Source organism: Sus scrofa, chromosome 9 (genome assembly GCF_054392235.1).
Source record: "Sus scrofa isolate SSC_HxYL_T2T_F1_AM1 chromosome 9, Sscrofa_HxYL_maternal_Yorkshire_Landrace_v2.0, whole genome shotgun sequence".
In the NCBI taxonomy this organism is placed as follows: Eukaryota; Metazoa; Chordata; class Mammalia; order Artiodactyla; family Suidae; genus Sus; species Sus scrofa.
The window spans coordinates 50,529,718-50,542,316 of record NC_139391.1 but is presented as its reverse complement, the minus strand read 5'-3'; the positions used below and the strand labels follow the sequence as shown (position 1 = coordinate 50,542,316).

General features: G+C 49.7%; 1 protein-coding gene across 16 annotated transcripts in view; it reads right to left on the bottom strand.

Moving 5' to 3' along the window:
- The window catches only part of GRAMD1B (GRAM domain containing 1B), a 247,702-nt gene that overhangs the window by 109,193 nt on the left and 125,910 nt on the right, over positions 1 to 12,599 (bottom strand). For 3 of the 16 annotated variants that reach the window (XM_084976443.1, XM_084976439.1, XM_084976441.1), the window contains exons 1-2: positions 942 to 1,059; positions 309 to 352 (exon numbers count right to left, since the gene is read on the bottom strand). The exons of 12 other annotated variants lie outside the window; for them this stretch is intronic. Coding sequence is in view for 1 of the 4 variants with exons in the window: in XM_084976428.1 (XP_084832554.1) it covers positions 277 to 352; positions 942 to 954 (89 nt within the window). In the remaining 3 variants the exon portion in view is untranslated. Of the gene's footprint in view, positions 1 to 276; positions 353 to 941; positions 1,060 to 12,599 lie in introns of those variants that run through there. One more of the 16 variants, XM_084976428.1, reaches the window with a different exon arrangement.

Below are 12,599 nucleotides of genomic sequence, written 5' to 3'. Positions count from 1 at the left end.
GAAAACCGAGGCAAAGCTAAAGAGACAGACACATAGGGCAGCCCAGACCAAGCTACAGGTCACCGCCCCCGCCCACCCAGACCTCCAGGAACACAAAGGTGAGGCATGTGTCCGGGACGACAGGCCTGGCCTTCCTCCCTCCTGTGAGGCCCTCACTCTCGCACCATTTCCCTCCGCTCTGACACAGCCCCTGGATGCTCCGGAGTGGTGGGCTGAGGGAGAGGAGGGGAGAGAAAAGTGAACCAAAGGCAGAACTTGCCAAGCGAAGCCACTTACGCACAGTGCGGCCGGCAGCATTTCCATCCTACCTTTGCTGTCGCCATATCAGCCGGCTCCATGATCGCGGCTTGGCCTAAGGAGCAGCGGCCCCATCCAGAGAGAAAAGGCAGAGTCACAAAGGTCCACCCGCAAAGAACAAGCCACCCCTCTGGAAGGCTGGGGAACACGGGACATAGTTCTACTCTCTGGGCCCGGGACCACCTCTGCTGAGTGGAGAGGAAAGAGCCTTGGGGTCCCCAGCAAGTCGGGGGGCCTGCCCGGGCTCCCGAAGGTGCCTATAGCAGGCTGAGTCAGGGGGCGTCTCCCCTTGCCTTGTAATTCTTCCCAGGAGGCAAGTGCGGGTCTCGCCAGGGCTCCCCCTGCTGGGGGAGAGCACACAGAGAGATGGAGGCCCTGCCCTCCCAACTGGTACCCACAGGTCAGGGAGAGGGGAGCGTGTGGGAAGAGGCCGGCTGGCGGGTGCTGAGCAAGTGCTGGGGGGAGCAGGAAGGGAGAAGGCCAAGGGTCGTGGGGGACGGGTGTGAGAACCTCACGAAGAAGGTGCAGGCACTCAGATGGAAGCAGAAGGTGCTGTGCAAGGCGGTGCCGGAGCCACAGAGCCAGAGCCCATCAGCCAAGGCCGAGAACGCAGAGGGAGAGGAATGCCTGGTGAAGCCACTCACCTTGCAATAGCATTCAGACTGACTGAGGCCTACACAGGAGCCCGGAGGGGCGGTTCACACCCCCCCACTCCACTCCCAGAGACTCACAGCCTCTGTCTAAAGGTACATGAGAGCAGCCGGCAGCCGGCTGATCTGCAGAGGCCCCTGGCTCCCTCGGAGAAGCCTGATTGGAGGAGCAGGATGACTTCATCCGGCCCCATTCATCACTCTAGGTTTCCTGCCCAGAAGGGACAGGCCACTCTGCTTGCAGTGACTATCGCTTCCTCTCTGGCCCATTTCGCTCGGGCAACCTGGGATAGGCTGTGGTCCTCGGGGGGCAGCCAGGAGAAAGGGAGGAGAATGCCCCAGGCTCTAGTGGGAAGGGGGAACAGGCTGCTCACATTTCCAGGGAGGTGCAAAGCCTCTCCCTAAAGCACAGCACACGCATCCATTCCTCCGTGCATCTGCACTGCCAGCACCAGCAAGAATGCAAATGAGCAACTCCCTTCCTCAAAATCAGCCAGGAAACAAGGTTGAGAGCCCTGGTGAACCACTGACCTTCCTCCCTAAGAGTTCAGCTAAACAGATTTTTAGATATTTCTCCCAACCGGAGAGAATAACCTATGGAAAAGCAGGCCAATATCCTCAGGCATCCCTAAGACCCTCCCTCCATCCTTCCCCCCCCTCCCCCGCCCCCGTCAGCTCCAGCTCCAGCAGCTTTCTAACATGCTAGCCCCAGCCTGCTGTTAAGGACATTGACTCCTTCAAGGCTACAACTTCAAACCAGCAAAAGGTTCCTGGTGGATGGGACCTTAAAGCTTTGGTTCCATTTAACAGAGGAGGAAACGAAGGCTCAGGGGGGAAAAAAAAGAAAAAGAAAAAGCGTCAAAGAAAGGTCTCCTACTTCCACACAGATTTTCCCGCAGAGGTGGTGAGCTCCGGAGAGAAATGAGGCCCTCATGCCCCCTCCCTTCTGCTCTTTACCCTCCTCCAATCCAGCCTTCTGAGCATCGAGAAACCCAGCAAAGCAAGGGTTAACTGGAGAGATGAAAATATAAGGAATATAAGGAATTAAAAAAAAGAAGGCAGTGACTGTGAGATCCATCTCATCCATTCCCGCCTGCACTTGCCCTCATTTCTTCTATTACCTGCTTCTGCTCAAGCCAGCAGGTACCTGCGGTCAGGTAGCCAGCATGTCAAGCAAAGAATTTTCCAAAAGAATAACAACATCAACAATTTCACCCATTTATTTTACCAGCATCCTGGCAGGAATAATAATAGAAGCAACTCCCATGGGTACAGTGCTCCATAATTTACATGTTTTCAAACCCATTACCTCATTTGCTACTCAGAGGCATCCAGTGAGGTAATCATTATTTTCCCATTGCACAGGTAATCAACTTGAGATTCAGAGACTTTAAGTGACTTGCCCAAACTCACACAGCACAGCAGAGAGGGGAATCAAACCCATGTTCATTGATTCCCAATCCCCCTCCACTATTAAATTTCCCACCCCTCAACCTGTCCCTGACCCCTGCTCCCCATTGCTTTATTTTTTGGGTTTTTTTTTTTTTTTTGTCTTTTTAGGGCCACATCCACGGCATATAGAAGTTCTCAGGTTAGGGGTCTAATCAGAGCTGTACCTGCCAGCCTAGGCCAGAGCCACAGCAACGCGGGATACGAGCTGCATCTGTGACCTACACCACAGCTCACGGCAACACTGGATCCTTAACCCACTGAGCAGGGCCAGGGATGGAACCCGAGTCCTCATGGATGCTGGTTGGGGTCATTAACCGCTGAGCCATGACGGGAACTCCCCCATTACTATAGATTCAGAGAATATAAAACCTCAAATAATCTGCAATTTCCCTTTGGGCCCTTTATTTAAGATAAGTTAGAAAATACATTATTAAAATTAAGAAAAAAAAATCTTGGGCCTATCTCGAGGCCACTGTATACATTTAGCAAATCTCCTGTGTCTGATGGAAAGTGCTTTTAGAAAGAATCATCAAAGATCCACTCATGACCGCTTCATTGAAGAAGAAAAGCAGACCGAGATACCTGACGAAGTTGGTCCACTATCAAGATTAAAATTAAGGGGGGAAAAAAGATTGTATCCTGGTTCCTGGAGGTCCATTAATTTCCAACCACCACAACCTCCAAATACATCACTTCTCCCTCCGTTACCCATCTTAACTCCATTAGCCAAGGGCCGCCGGGTTCCATAAACCTATATAAGAAAGGATGAGGATGAGAGTAACAGAAAATCATTTAGGCCAATGGATTGTTTTTCATTAACTCATCGCCTGGTTCCTATAAGCCCTAGACTACCGTCATAGATGCAATCAACCTAAAGTGGGTAGGAAACTTTGTGGGTACCGCAGTGGAGCTATCCTTCCATACCCCCATGAACATAAAGGTGTGGGGCTGTGCCAGACCCACACATGACATCTCTGCGCAGAGGCCTGGAATGTGCCTTCTGGCTATCGTTGTGGCCTGCAGTCCTCTCTGTTCCCGGCTGACAGTCAAATGTACAAACAGATGGGGAGCAGAAGGCTAGTACCCACGAATGAGGATGTTCTGTTTCATTAAAATCACTTAGAAATCAGACCCATGTTAATGGGACTCCACCCAGTCTCCCAAATGACCAAACACACCTACTACTCAGTTCTTAAAGGCATCCAGCTGTCACAAGGCTCTGGCTGGTGAACACAGCCGACAGCATTTAGGACCTACTCTGCTAGAAGCATCCATGTATATTTTACAAAGTGAGTCATATGTCGGGAACTCAAAGCAGCAGGACGAGTGCTATGAGCTGTAGAACAGACAGTCTCGGAGATGGGGCAGGGCAGGATGTGGGGGATAGGGCTCGCTTTAATGACAGAGAAGCGAAGGAACATATCCTAAAGTCCAAAGATAGTCCCAGGAAGAAATACAGAAAGGAGAATGACAATGAAGGGAAAAAGAAAAACTGAGAGTTCCCTGGTGGCCTAGTGGTTGAGGATTTGGCATTGTTACTGTGGTGTCTGGGTTCAATCTCAGGCCCGGGAACTTCCGCATGCTGCGGGTGTGGCCGAAAATAAATAAATAAAAATTTAACAAGAAGAAAAACTGATGTGGAGTATCTAATTAAGAAACTATTGCATCTGCACCTCTGCTAGTTATCGGCAAGGAATTGATCTAAATAATTCCTTGCAGGATAAATAACTCCTCTCTATTCTATGCATTTGCCTTTTGAACTGGCTCCCAGAAGCCTCCTCTTCTACAATTTCATCTCATTCCATTTTGCCTAACCCTTAGTGAGAAGATAGACAGACAGACAGAGAAGGGGGAGGGGACCGATTTGTATCATTATATCATTTCCTCTCCAGGGCAATTATTCGTACTAATTACTTTACCCTAGGTATTATATTCTAACTCCTTAATCACCATACTTGAGTACACTAAGAAAGAAAGGAAGGAGGGAAGGAAGGGAGGGAGGGAGGAAGTGAAACCCAGATGTTTGAAAAGAGGCCAGAGTGAGGGTGGGCAGGGGCCAGTTAAGGGTGGTAGGAAGTTCAGGCACCCAGTTCTGAGAGGACAGCTCAAGGCTGGACATTGCATCTGCTTCTTTAGGAAGAGCTTCCTCTGGCCGCTGCCTTTTGGTAGAAGATGCCACAAGGAAAGCAGAGAAGGCTGTTTCAATCCTGGTGTAATAAGCCTCGCCTGCTGCGCTGTGGGGTGTGCAGTTCTCTGAGTAAAGCGCAGGGGGATGGCCTCATCTGCACTGCTTATAAAATGTGCAGCTCCACCACTCTGCCCATCCTGAGACCACAAACACAGATCAGGTGCTCTGCCAAAAAAAGGTGAAATTCCTTCTCTCTGGAGTCTGACTGCTGACGGTAAACGGAAAAGACGGCGACGAACAGGGAGAGTCTCCCAGAAAGACAGACCTTGAGAGGTGACTTGATGTCTGCTCTCCCTGTACACGGAAATAGTAGCTTCTCTTAAAAGGAGAACAGACTGCAAAAGAAAGCGGGAGGGAGTGTGACAGTGAAAGGGGGCAGAGTGTGAGTTCCCACGATCGTGCACATCTGTCTGGTAGGTGCCACTTCCTCTCTTTTGCTTGTTAACCGTCAACTCTTCAGAGGCAGCTGAGCATGATGGTGAGCCTGCCTCTCACATTATTCTGCTAAGGTTTGAGTTCTGACTCAACCACCCACCCTCTGTGTGACCTTGGGCACATTACTTGGCCTCTCTGTGCCCCCATTTCCTCACCTGTAAGACAAAGATAATACTATTCCTCAACTCATAGGCTGCTATGAGGATTAAATAACACATGGAAAGGGCTAAGAATAGTGTCTGGTTCACAGTAAATACTACTTAAGCATTAAGGACTCTTTGTTTTTTTTGTTTTTTAATTTAGTGGTTCATCCCCTGTCCTCCCCATCTATGTGACCTCTTCCCCCAGAGAATGAAATTTTAAGACCCCTGCAAAACTGTGGATGGTAGAGGCAGACTGGGCAGAAAACAAACCCACCTAATGCTTCTTTAGGTAGATAAAGGCATTAGAACAGTGGAGTGAGACAGTCAGTGGAATAAGGAAAAGGCAGAAAAAGAATAAGGGAAAGGCCAAGAAAGACCAACAGGAGACGTGTCCAGGTAATGCCGGAAGGGCAGTGGACACTATGAGGACTTATAGAAGAGTCTGGGTGAGAAAAGCCATCAAAGAACAATGAAAGAGTCCAGATGAAAATAAGAAGGGAAAGAACGATTCACAAAGAAAATCAGGAAAAGTGATCAGGTTGGAAGTGGGAGGAGAAAGAAGACTAAGCAATTGCAAACTCCAAGTGGAAATTTCCATGAGAGGGTTTGACTGGAGCATCTGAGAGGTGCTGTGATGGACAGAAACTGCCCAGCATGAGGGAAACTAGGGAGAGGACAGCTCCTATGCAAAGTTCAAGTCTGACTTGGTCTCAAAGCTGAAGTGATCTCTAGCGATGTCAGTCAGGTGCTGTGGGAGGGCTGGGGTGGAGGAGCTTCTGAAGGTACACAGGTGAGAGGACAAAGCTTCAGGTTCTAGGAAGAAAGGATGACAGCCTGAGGAACCAGTTCCCCCACCGCCCCGCCCCGCCCCGCAGTGCGCCCCCTGCTGGCCAGATAAAGGGATAGTGCCAAGAGGCTCTGTCACTTAGGGAGGCTCACAGCTCAGGCAAGACTCGGAGGTCTTTGCTGGCACCAGTGTGGCCACACACAGTAGTCCTCAAGGTACAACAAGGCAGGCAAAGGGGAGACCCACCTCCCTGAGCCGTTAGCACTTCCTGTGACCTCAGAGGCAACAAGAGCATCAATGATACTGCCTGGATATCAGCCTCTAAGAACTGGACAGGGCAACGTCTCACGGCGGTTAAAACCTAGAGTCAAATCACCTGGATTTAAAGCCCAGCCCACCATTTAGTAGCAGTGAGCTCCTATGCAAGTTATGACATCCCCTAAGCCTCAGCTTTCTTATCTGTAAAATGGAGGCAATAGTAATGCTATGTCATAGAAAAATGGGGAAACTTGAAAGCACAGTGACCAACACCTAAGAGGCACATTCCACAAATGTGAACGAACATAATGTCCCCTTTATGATCACGATTTTCAGGGCAGTGGAGGGGCTGGGAACAATGGGTACTTCCCGCGTTCCCTGCAAACCTCCAAGCCATCTGCACATGGTGCCAATGCAAAGCTGGCACTGGTCTGGTTACACGGCTCCTCCCCTGACCTACCATTTCCAGGCCCAGTCACACCACCTCCGGCCAGCAGCTGGCCCCTAAAGTAGATGTCCATGTGACAGATCTGTGCAAGTGCTTCAAAATGGAAAGGGTCACAAATGCCGAGGATGGATAATTCTCCCACTCCCTGCCCTGGAGGTTAACTCCTAGGCCTGTACCAAGGTTAGGAAGGACCTATGGCTGGACTTCAGAGCCTATCACATCAGGCTTCAGGGTGAGGATGTAAGCCACAGGATTAACTGAGCAGGGGGTCAGTAGGGAGGGCAGTGGGGAGAAGGCCAGTCACACTACCTGACCTTTTACGGTACATGGTAAACAGGAGCTGCACACGTTTCCACTGTACAAGGGAATAGAGGTGGGTGCTGGTGGGAGATATGGGGGCCATTCGAATGCCACTGGGACATCACTGGACACCGGACACAGGACTGGCTAGTGACCACTGCTGAAACTGAGAGAAAAACAAGATAAGGGACAGACTATGCTCACAGATCCCTGGGAGGTCCAGTGAGGAGCAGCCCCCCCAGGCTGCCTGAGAAGGAGTGCTTCACTCCCCCAGTGGGGAGGTTAGAGGGAAACTGAAAGAAAGTTTCCAGGTTTCTCCTAGGGGACAGAGAAGGAGGTTGCAAGTTGCAGATACAGATCAGTGCCAATATTTGGACCAGAAGCTGGGGAGGAGATGCAAGCCAGCAACACACAAAGGAAATGTGGAAGGGAATACATCCGGAGCCCACCACCCTCTCCAGACTGTCTTTGGCTTTTTTCCTGAAGGTTACTGGCTCCAGCGTATCCTGGGAGCTGCCGCTGCAGCACTTATATCCAGAAAACAAACCATCAAGTTCTGGAAGCTGGGTGGGGTGGAAAAAAAAAGACTGACCAAGGAAAATACTATTTAAATGTCCAAAGAAAAATTCATTGGCCCCAGAAGAATCTAAGCAGCCGGTCTAAGAAAAACATACAAACCCATTTGCACAGCAACTCCAACCAGCAATTCTTCCTTTGCATTGGCAGTTCCCTGCCCCCAGGGTCCTGTCTTCCTCTGGGATGGGAGCTTCCTGCCAGGCAGGCACCCCTGCACTCCACAACTGAAGGAGTGGAGTCCAGGCCACTCCCTTTGCCTTCTGCCTGCTGACTCACCACTCATCTCCCTATTGAGGAGGGATCTAATGACCATGCCCTCCTCTGCCAGTAAAGCCATCACCAGCAGGGGGTGCTGCCAAGCCCAGAGGGAAGATGAAGAACTTGTGCAGGTCAAGCAGAGGGCCACAGGGCTTCACCTGGTACCTGACCAGTGCTGAGAGGTAAGAGTAACACTGGTTCTGGTCTGCATTTTAGACATAATAGTAGTGAAGCCAAAAGAAAGCTGCCCGAAGAGATATTGCCAAACAAAGAGAGGTACTGGAGCTTTCATATGTACAGCTTGTTAGTTAAAATCCTAAGCCGCTTCTCAAAATCAACAAGGCATAGGAAACATATTCAAAAAAGATTTTTAAAAAGCACCTATTTGGCCTTCAGGCATATTTAACTGCATCATTCAAAATCACTAGGGTCTATCCTTTCCCTGTTTGTTTCCTGTTCAGTCTGGTTTTGGAGTTTTTTAAGAGAAAATGTTCATTCATAGACTGGCTCATAAACGTCCACATGTGGAGCTTCAATTCTAGGAAGTCAGTAAAGACAAACTCGGCGGATACAAGGGAAAGCAGAAGGTCCTGCACTGGCCCCCAGGTCCCCCAGTAGCCACCCGGATCCCTTCTCAAGAGGAAGTCATAAAGCGCTGCAGATAAAAACCTGAGCTGTGCAGTCAAATCTCAGCTCTGCCACTTAAGAGGAAAGACAATGGACAACCTAAGGCTCCACGTCCTTATCTAGAAATTGGGTAGAATAGTAACTTCCCTTCTAGGGTCACTATTATGATTAAGAATAGCACGTGCGAAGTATAGCACTGAGCACATAAGCTCTCAACTCGACCCCCTACTCTGTGATAACGTATATGGGAAAAGAATCTAAAAACAATGGATATGTGTATTGTATCACCGAATCACTTTTTTTTTTTGTCTTTTTGCTATTTCTTTGGGCCGCTCCCGCGGCATATGGAAGTTCCCAGGCCAGGGGTCGAATTGGAGCTGTAACCACCGGCCTACACCAGAGCCACAGCAACGCGGGATCTGAGCTGCGTCTGCAACCTATACCACCGCTCACGGCAACGCCGGATCCTTAACCCACTGAGCAAGGGCAGGGACCGAACCCGCAACCTCATGGTTCCTAGTTGGATTCGTCAACCGCTGTGCCAGGACGGGAACTCCGAATCACTTTGTTGTACAGCAGAAACTATCACAGCATTGTAAACCAACTACACTTCAATCAAACTTCAAAAAATCAGGGGGAAAAAACCTCTCAAAATAGAAGCTGTTATTAGTAATAACAAGCAACCCCTCAGATCAGATATTGTGCCGACAAACTAAGTACACAGACACTCCGTTATCTTGCATTTAATTTGCTCTTCTCATTTGAAGATTTGCAGCAGCTTCGTATAGATTTCTTTCCTGAAAGAGAGGCCAATTAATTTCCGCAGCCAATTTCCCATTGTGGAAGTTATGCACAGAGAGGCAGATAACCACTTGATGCAGATATTGAAGAAGAAATGCATGAATTAGGAAGGCCTAGGCTCTGCCCCTTACGTTCTTTCTTAAGGGCTCCTTCTGCAGATCTCTGTTCTGTACTTTTTATTTACAAGGACAACTGGAGTAAACTCTCAGCCAGATGCGAAGCCGCCCATTGTTTAGGATGGGGGGGGGGGGGGATATGGATAACAGCTGTTTCACTTCTAGAGGGAAAAGAGTTGGCAGGTGAAATTGTTCACTTTGTGGACCCCAACCCAAGTCTGGCAACGGAACCAAATGAATTACCAGTTTCAAAGGTCAAACCCTGAATTCTACTTACTAACTCACCCATGATGCTCACACAAAGAATGACAAAGAAAGCTTTTGTGTTTGTGTGTGGGGGGGGGGGGGCTCAGACAGGCTCTACTTCCACAGCCCTTCCCCCGCAGCCTGAGATGTTTGGAGCCTAGGATGCAGTGAGTTTCCCTTTCTGATCAAGGAGGACTGGCCAAGAGGGAGCAAGCCCAGCAGTTAACTACCTGTGGCCTGAGGATAAGAAAAGAGGTATTGAGCAACCTGGAAAGCGGTGACAGATAAGATGAAATGATTAAATTAATACACCCCCAACCAACCCACCTTTCAGCAGCACAGTGGTGATTCCTGGGTTCTACAGAAGGTAAGGGGGGAAAACAGAAACCATGCACTGACACCACCACCCAAGGCTAGGAGTAAAAAGGCAGCAAAGGTCTGCTAGAGGCTTCCTAAAACCGATGGCACAAGCAGGACTGGGACACCCAGGCCTCTGGGTCCCAGCCCTATTATATTGAGGGTTTGTTTTTGTTTGTTTTTTTTTTTTTGCTTTTGCTTTATTTAGGGCTGCACTCAAGACATGTGGAAGTTCCCAGGCTGGGGATCAAATTAGACCTACAGCTGCTGGCCTACATACACCATAGCCACAACACCACCAGATCCTTAACCCACTGAGCAAGGCCAGGGATCAAACCTGCATCCTCATGGATCCTAGTCGGGTGTGTTAACCGCTGCGCCATGACGGGAACTGCTAAATTGAGTTCTTGACATTAGCTAGAGCAGGGGTAACAGAAGGCTTTAGTCTATAGGACTACATAGGAAATCACGGTGTGTGTGATCTGTACAAACGCCTAGGGGCTCAGAATCATCGGAGAGAGGAGCCTGGGAATGTGCATACTGAACTGGCTCCACCTGTGCTTCTGAAACCCTCTAAAAGACTGAGGATGGCTGCCTTAGAACCCTGGTCTCCTAGGCTGGCTGCTCAATATCAAGGGGGCACGAACACTACCTACCCATGCAATGCAGGAAGAAAATATCAGAACTTACATTCATACTTCTTTTATGTTCATCCTTTTAAAATGTCAGCCTAGGAGTTCACGTCGTGGTGCAGTGGTTAACAAATTCGACTAGGAACCATGAGGTTGCAGGTTTGATCCCTGGCCTTGTTCAGTGGGTTAAGGATCCGGCGTTGCCGTGAGCTGTGGTGTAGGTCGCAGACGCGGCTCGGATCCTGCATGGCTGTGGCTCTGGAGTAGGCCAGTGGCTACAGCTCCGATTTGACCCCTAGCCTGGGAACCTCCAGATGCCACAGGAGCGGTCCTAGAAAAGGAGAAAAAGACCAAAAAAAAAAAAAAAAAAAGTCAGCCTAATTATATACTATACAAAATACTTCATAAAGTAGTACATGTATACAACTGTATTGGTAATACACACTCAAAACATTTTTAAGGATAGGGGTCTGCAATCAAGCTGGAGCGTCAACTTCTGGTACAATGACTTCAAAGCAAGGAGTGTGGCCTCTGCAAAGAGCTGCTCTGAGTTTACACTATGAATCAGTGCCGTGTTGAGAAGAGAACCCAGGGATTTGGGCCTCCCACTGCATCTCAGCCCTGGAGTAAGAGGGAGGCAGAGAATGCAACTCAGAGCAGGGTCAGCCTGCGGGTGGAGGCCCCGCTTGAGCCAGCAGCCGTCACCCACTCACAGTCCTTCTTCACCCTGGCTGGGAGGAGGATGTGACTTCTCCCAGCAGGGAGTGGAGAAGCTGGGGAACAAAATCTATCATCCGTGCTGCCCGTCGTCCAAATCTAAATCCCAAAGACAGCAGCCACAGAGAGAGGAGTTTGCTGAGCTATAGTTAATAACCCCCCTTTCTCAGGCAGAAAAGAAATGCTGGAGTAAGAGAAACGCAGGGCAGGTGACGGTAACACCTGCAGACAGTTCTGCTGACAGCAACAAAAGCAGCCAGAGAGAAGCTACTAACTGGGAACTCAGGCAGGAGGGGAATGCAGGGGCCCCCACTTGCTTCTCTGCCCTGCCCCCAACGACAGAGCTTAGCCCAGACCTAAAATAAGGTTCGCCTCTCTGCTACCCAAATGCCTATGCGCTGCCTGCCAGGGGACCACAGCATCCCCTCAGCATGTGCGTACATCCATCAGAGAAAAGAGCACCCATGAGGGGTGGTCACAGATGGAGCCATTTCCAGGACCAGGAAACTGTCACAACGGTTAATAGATGTTTAAGGGCTGGTCAGTGGCCCTCCATCTGCGCCGTCGTCCCAGAACCCCATGATCATAGAACATCAGAGCCAGCAAAAGCCTCACACGGTTCTTCACTTTACGTGCCAGTTACGTAACAAGTATTTATCGAGCACCTACTACATGTCAGGCTCTGTACCAAGTGCTGGGTACACAGCGGTGAATAAAACAAAGGGGGTTCCCGCTCTCAGGAAATTTAGGGACTGGTGGAGAAGACAGAGAACAATCAAGTCAACAAATAAGTACAACTGTGACACGATCAGTGCTGAGATGCACAGTAAGCTGGGGGAGCGAGAACCAGAGCTGACGTGACTGGCTTCCCAGGGCAACTGAGGCGTCATCAAACATTGCCTCTCCTGGACTCTAATCAGATCTCCAACTCCAAACTCACTGTCCACTGACCTCCCAGGCTCGGCCCAAGCAGACAGGTTGCTGACAGTAACTCTAACAGAAGCTACCGTTTACTGTGTGCCAGACACAGTGCTAAGTGTTTTTCCCATTTTACAGCATTTTGATCCCCACAAATTCCACAAAGGAGATACATTTAGCTTCGTTCTCAAAGAAGGAAGCAGACTCAGATCGGACAAAACGATACTGTGACATCGCCGCAGCCAGAGAGCAGGAGAGCCAGGAGTTAACCGAAGGTCATTCACTGGCTCTTCAAAGCCTTCCAGAGGTCCACGTGGCCACTGCACAGAGATTCTGTCCCCGCCACCAGCACCATGGGATCAGAGACTCTCTTGTTCTGCCACAACTGCTGAG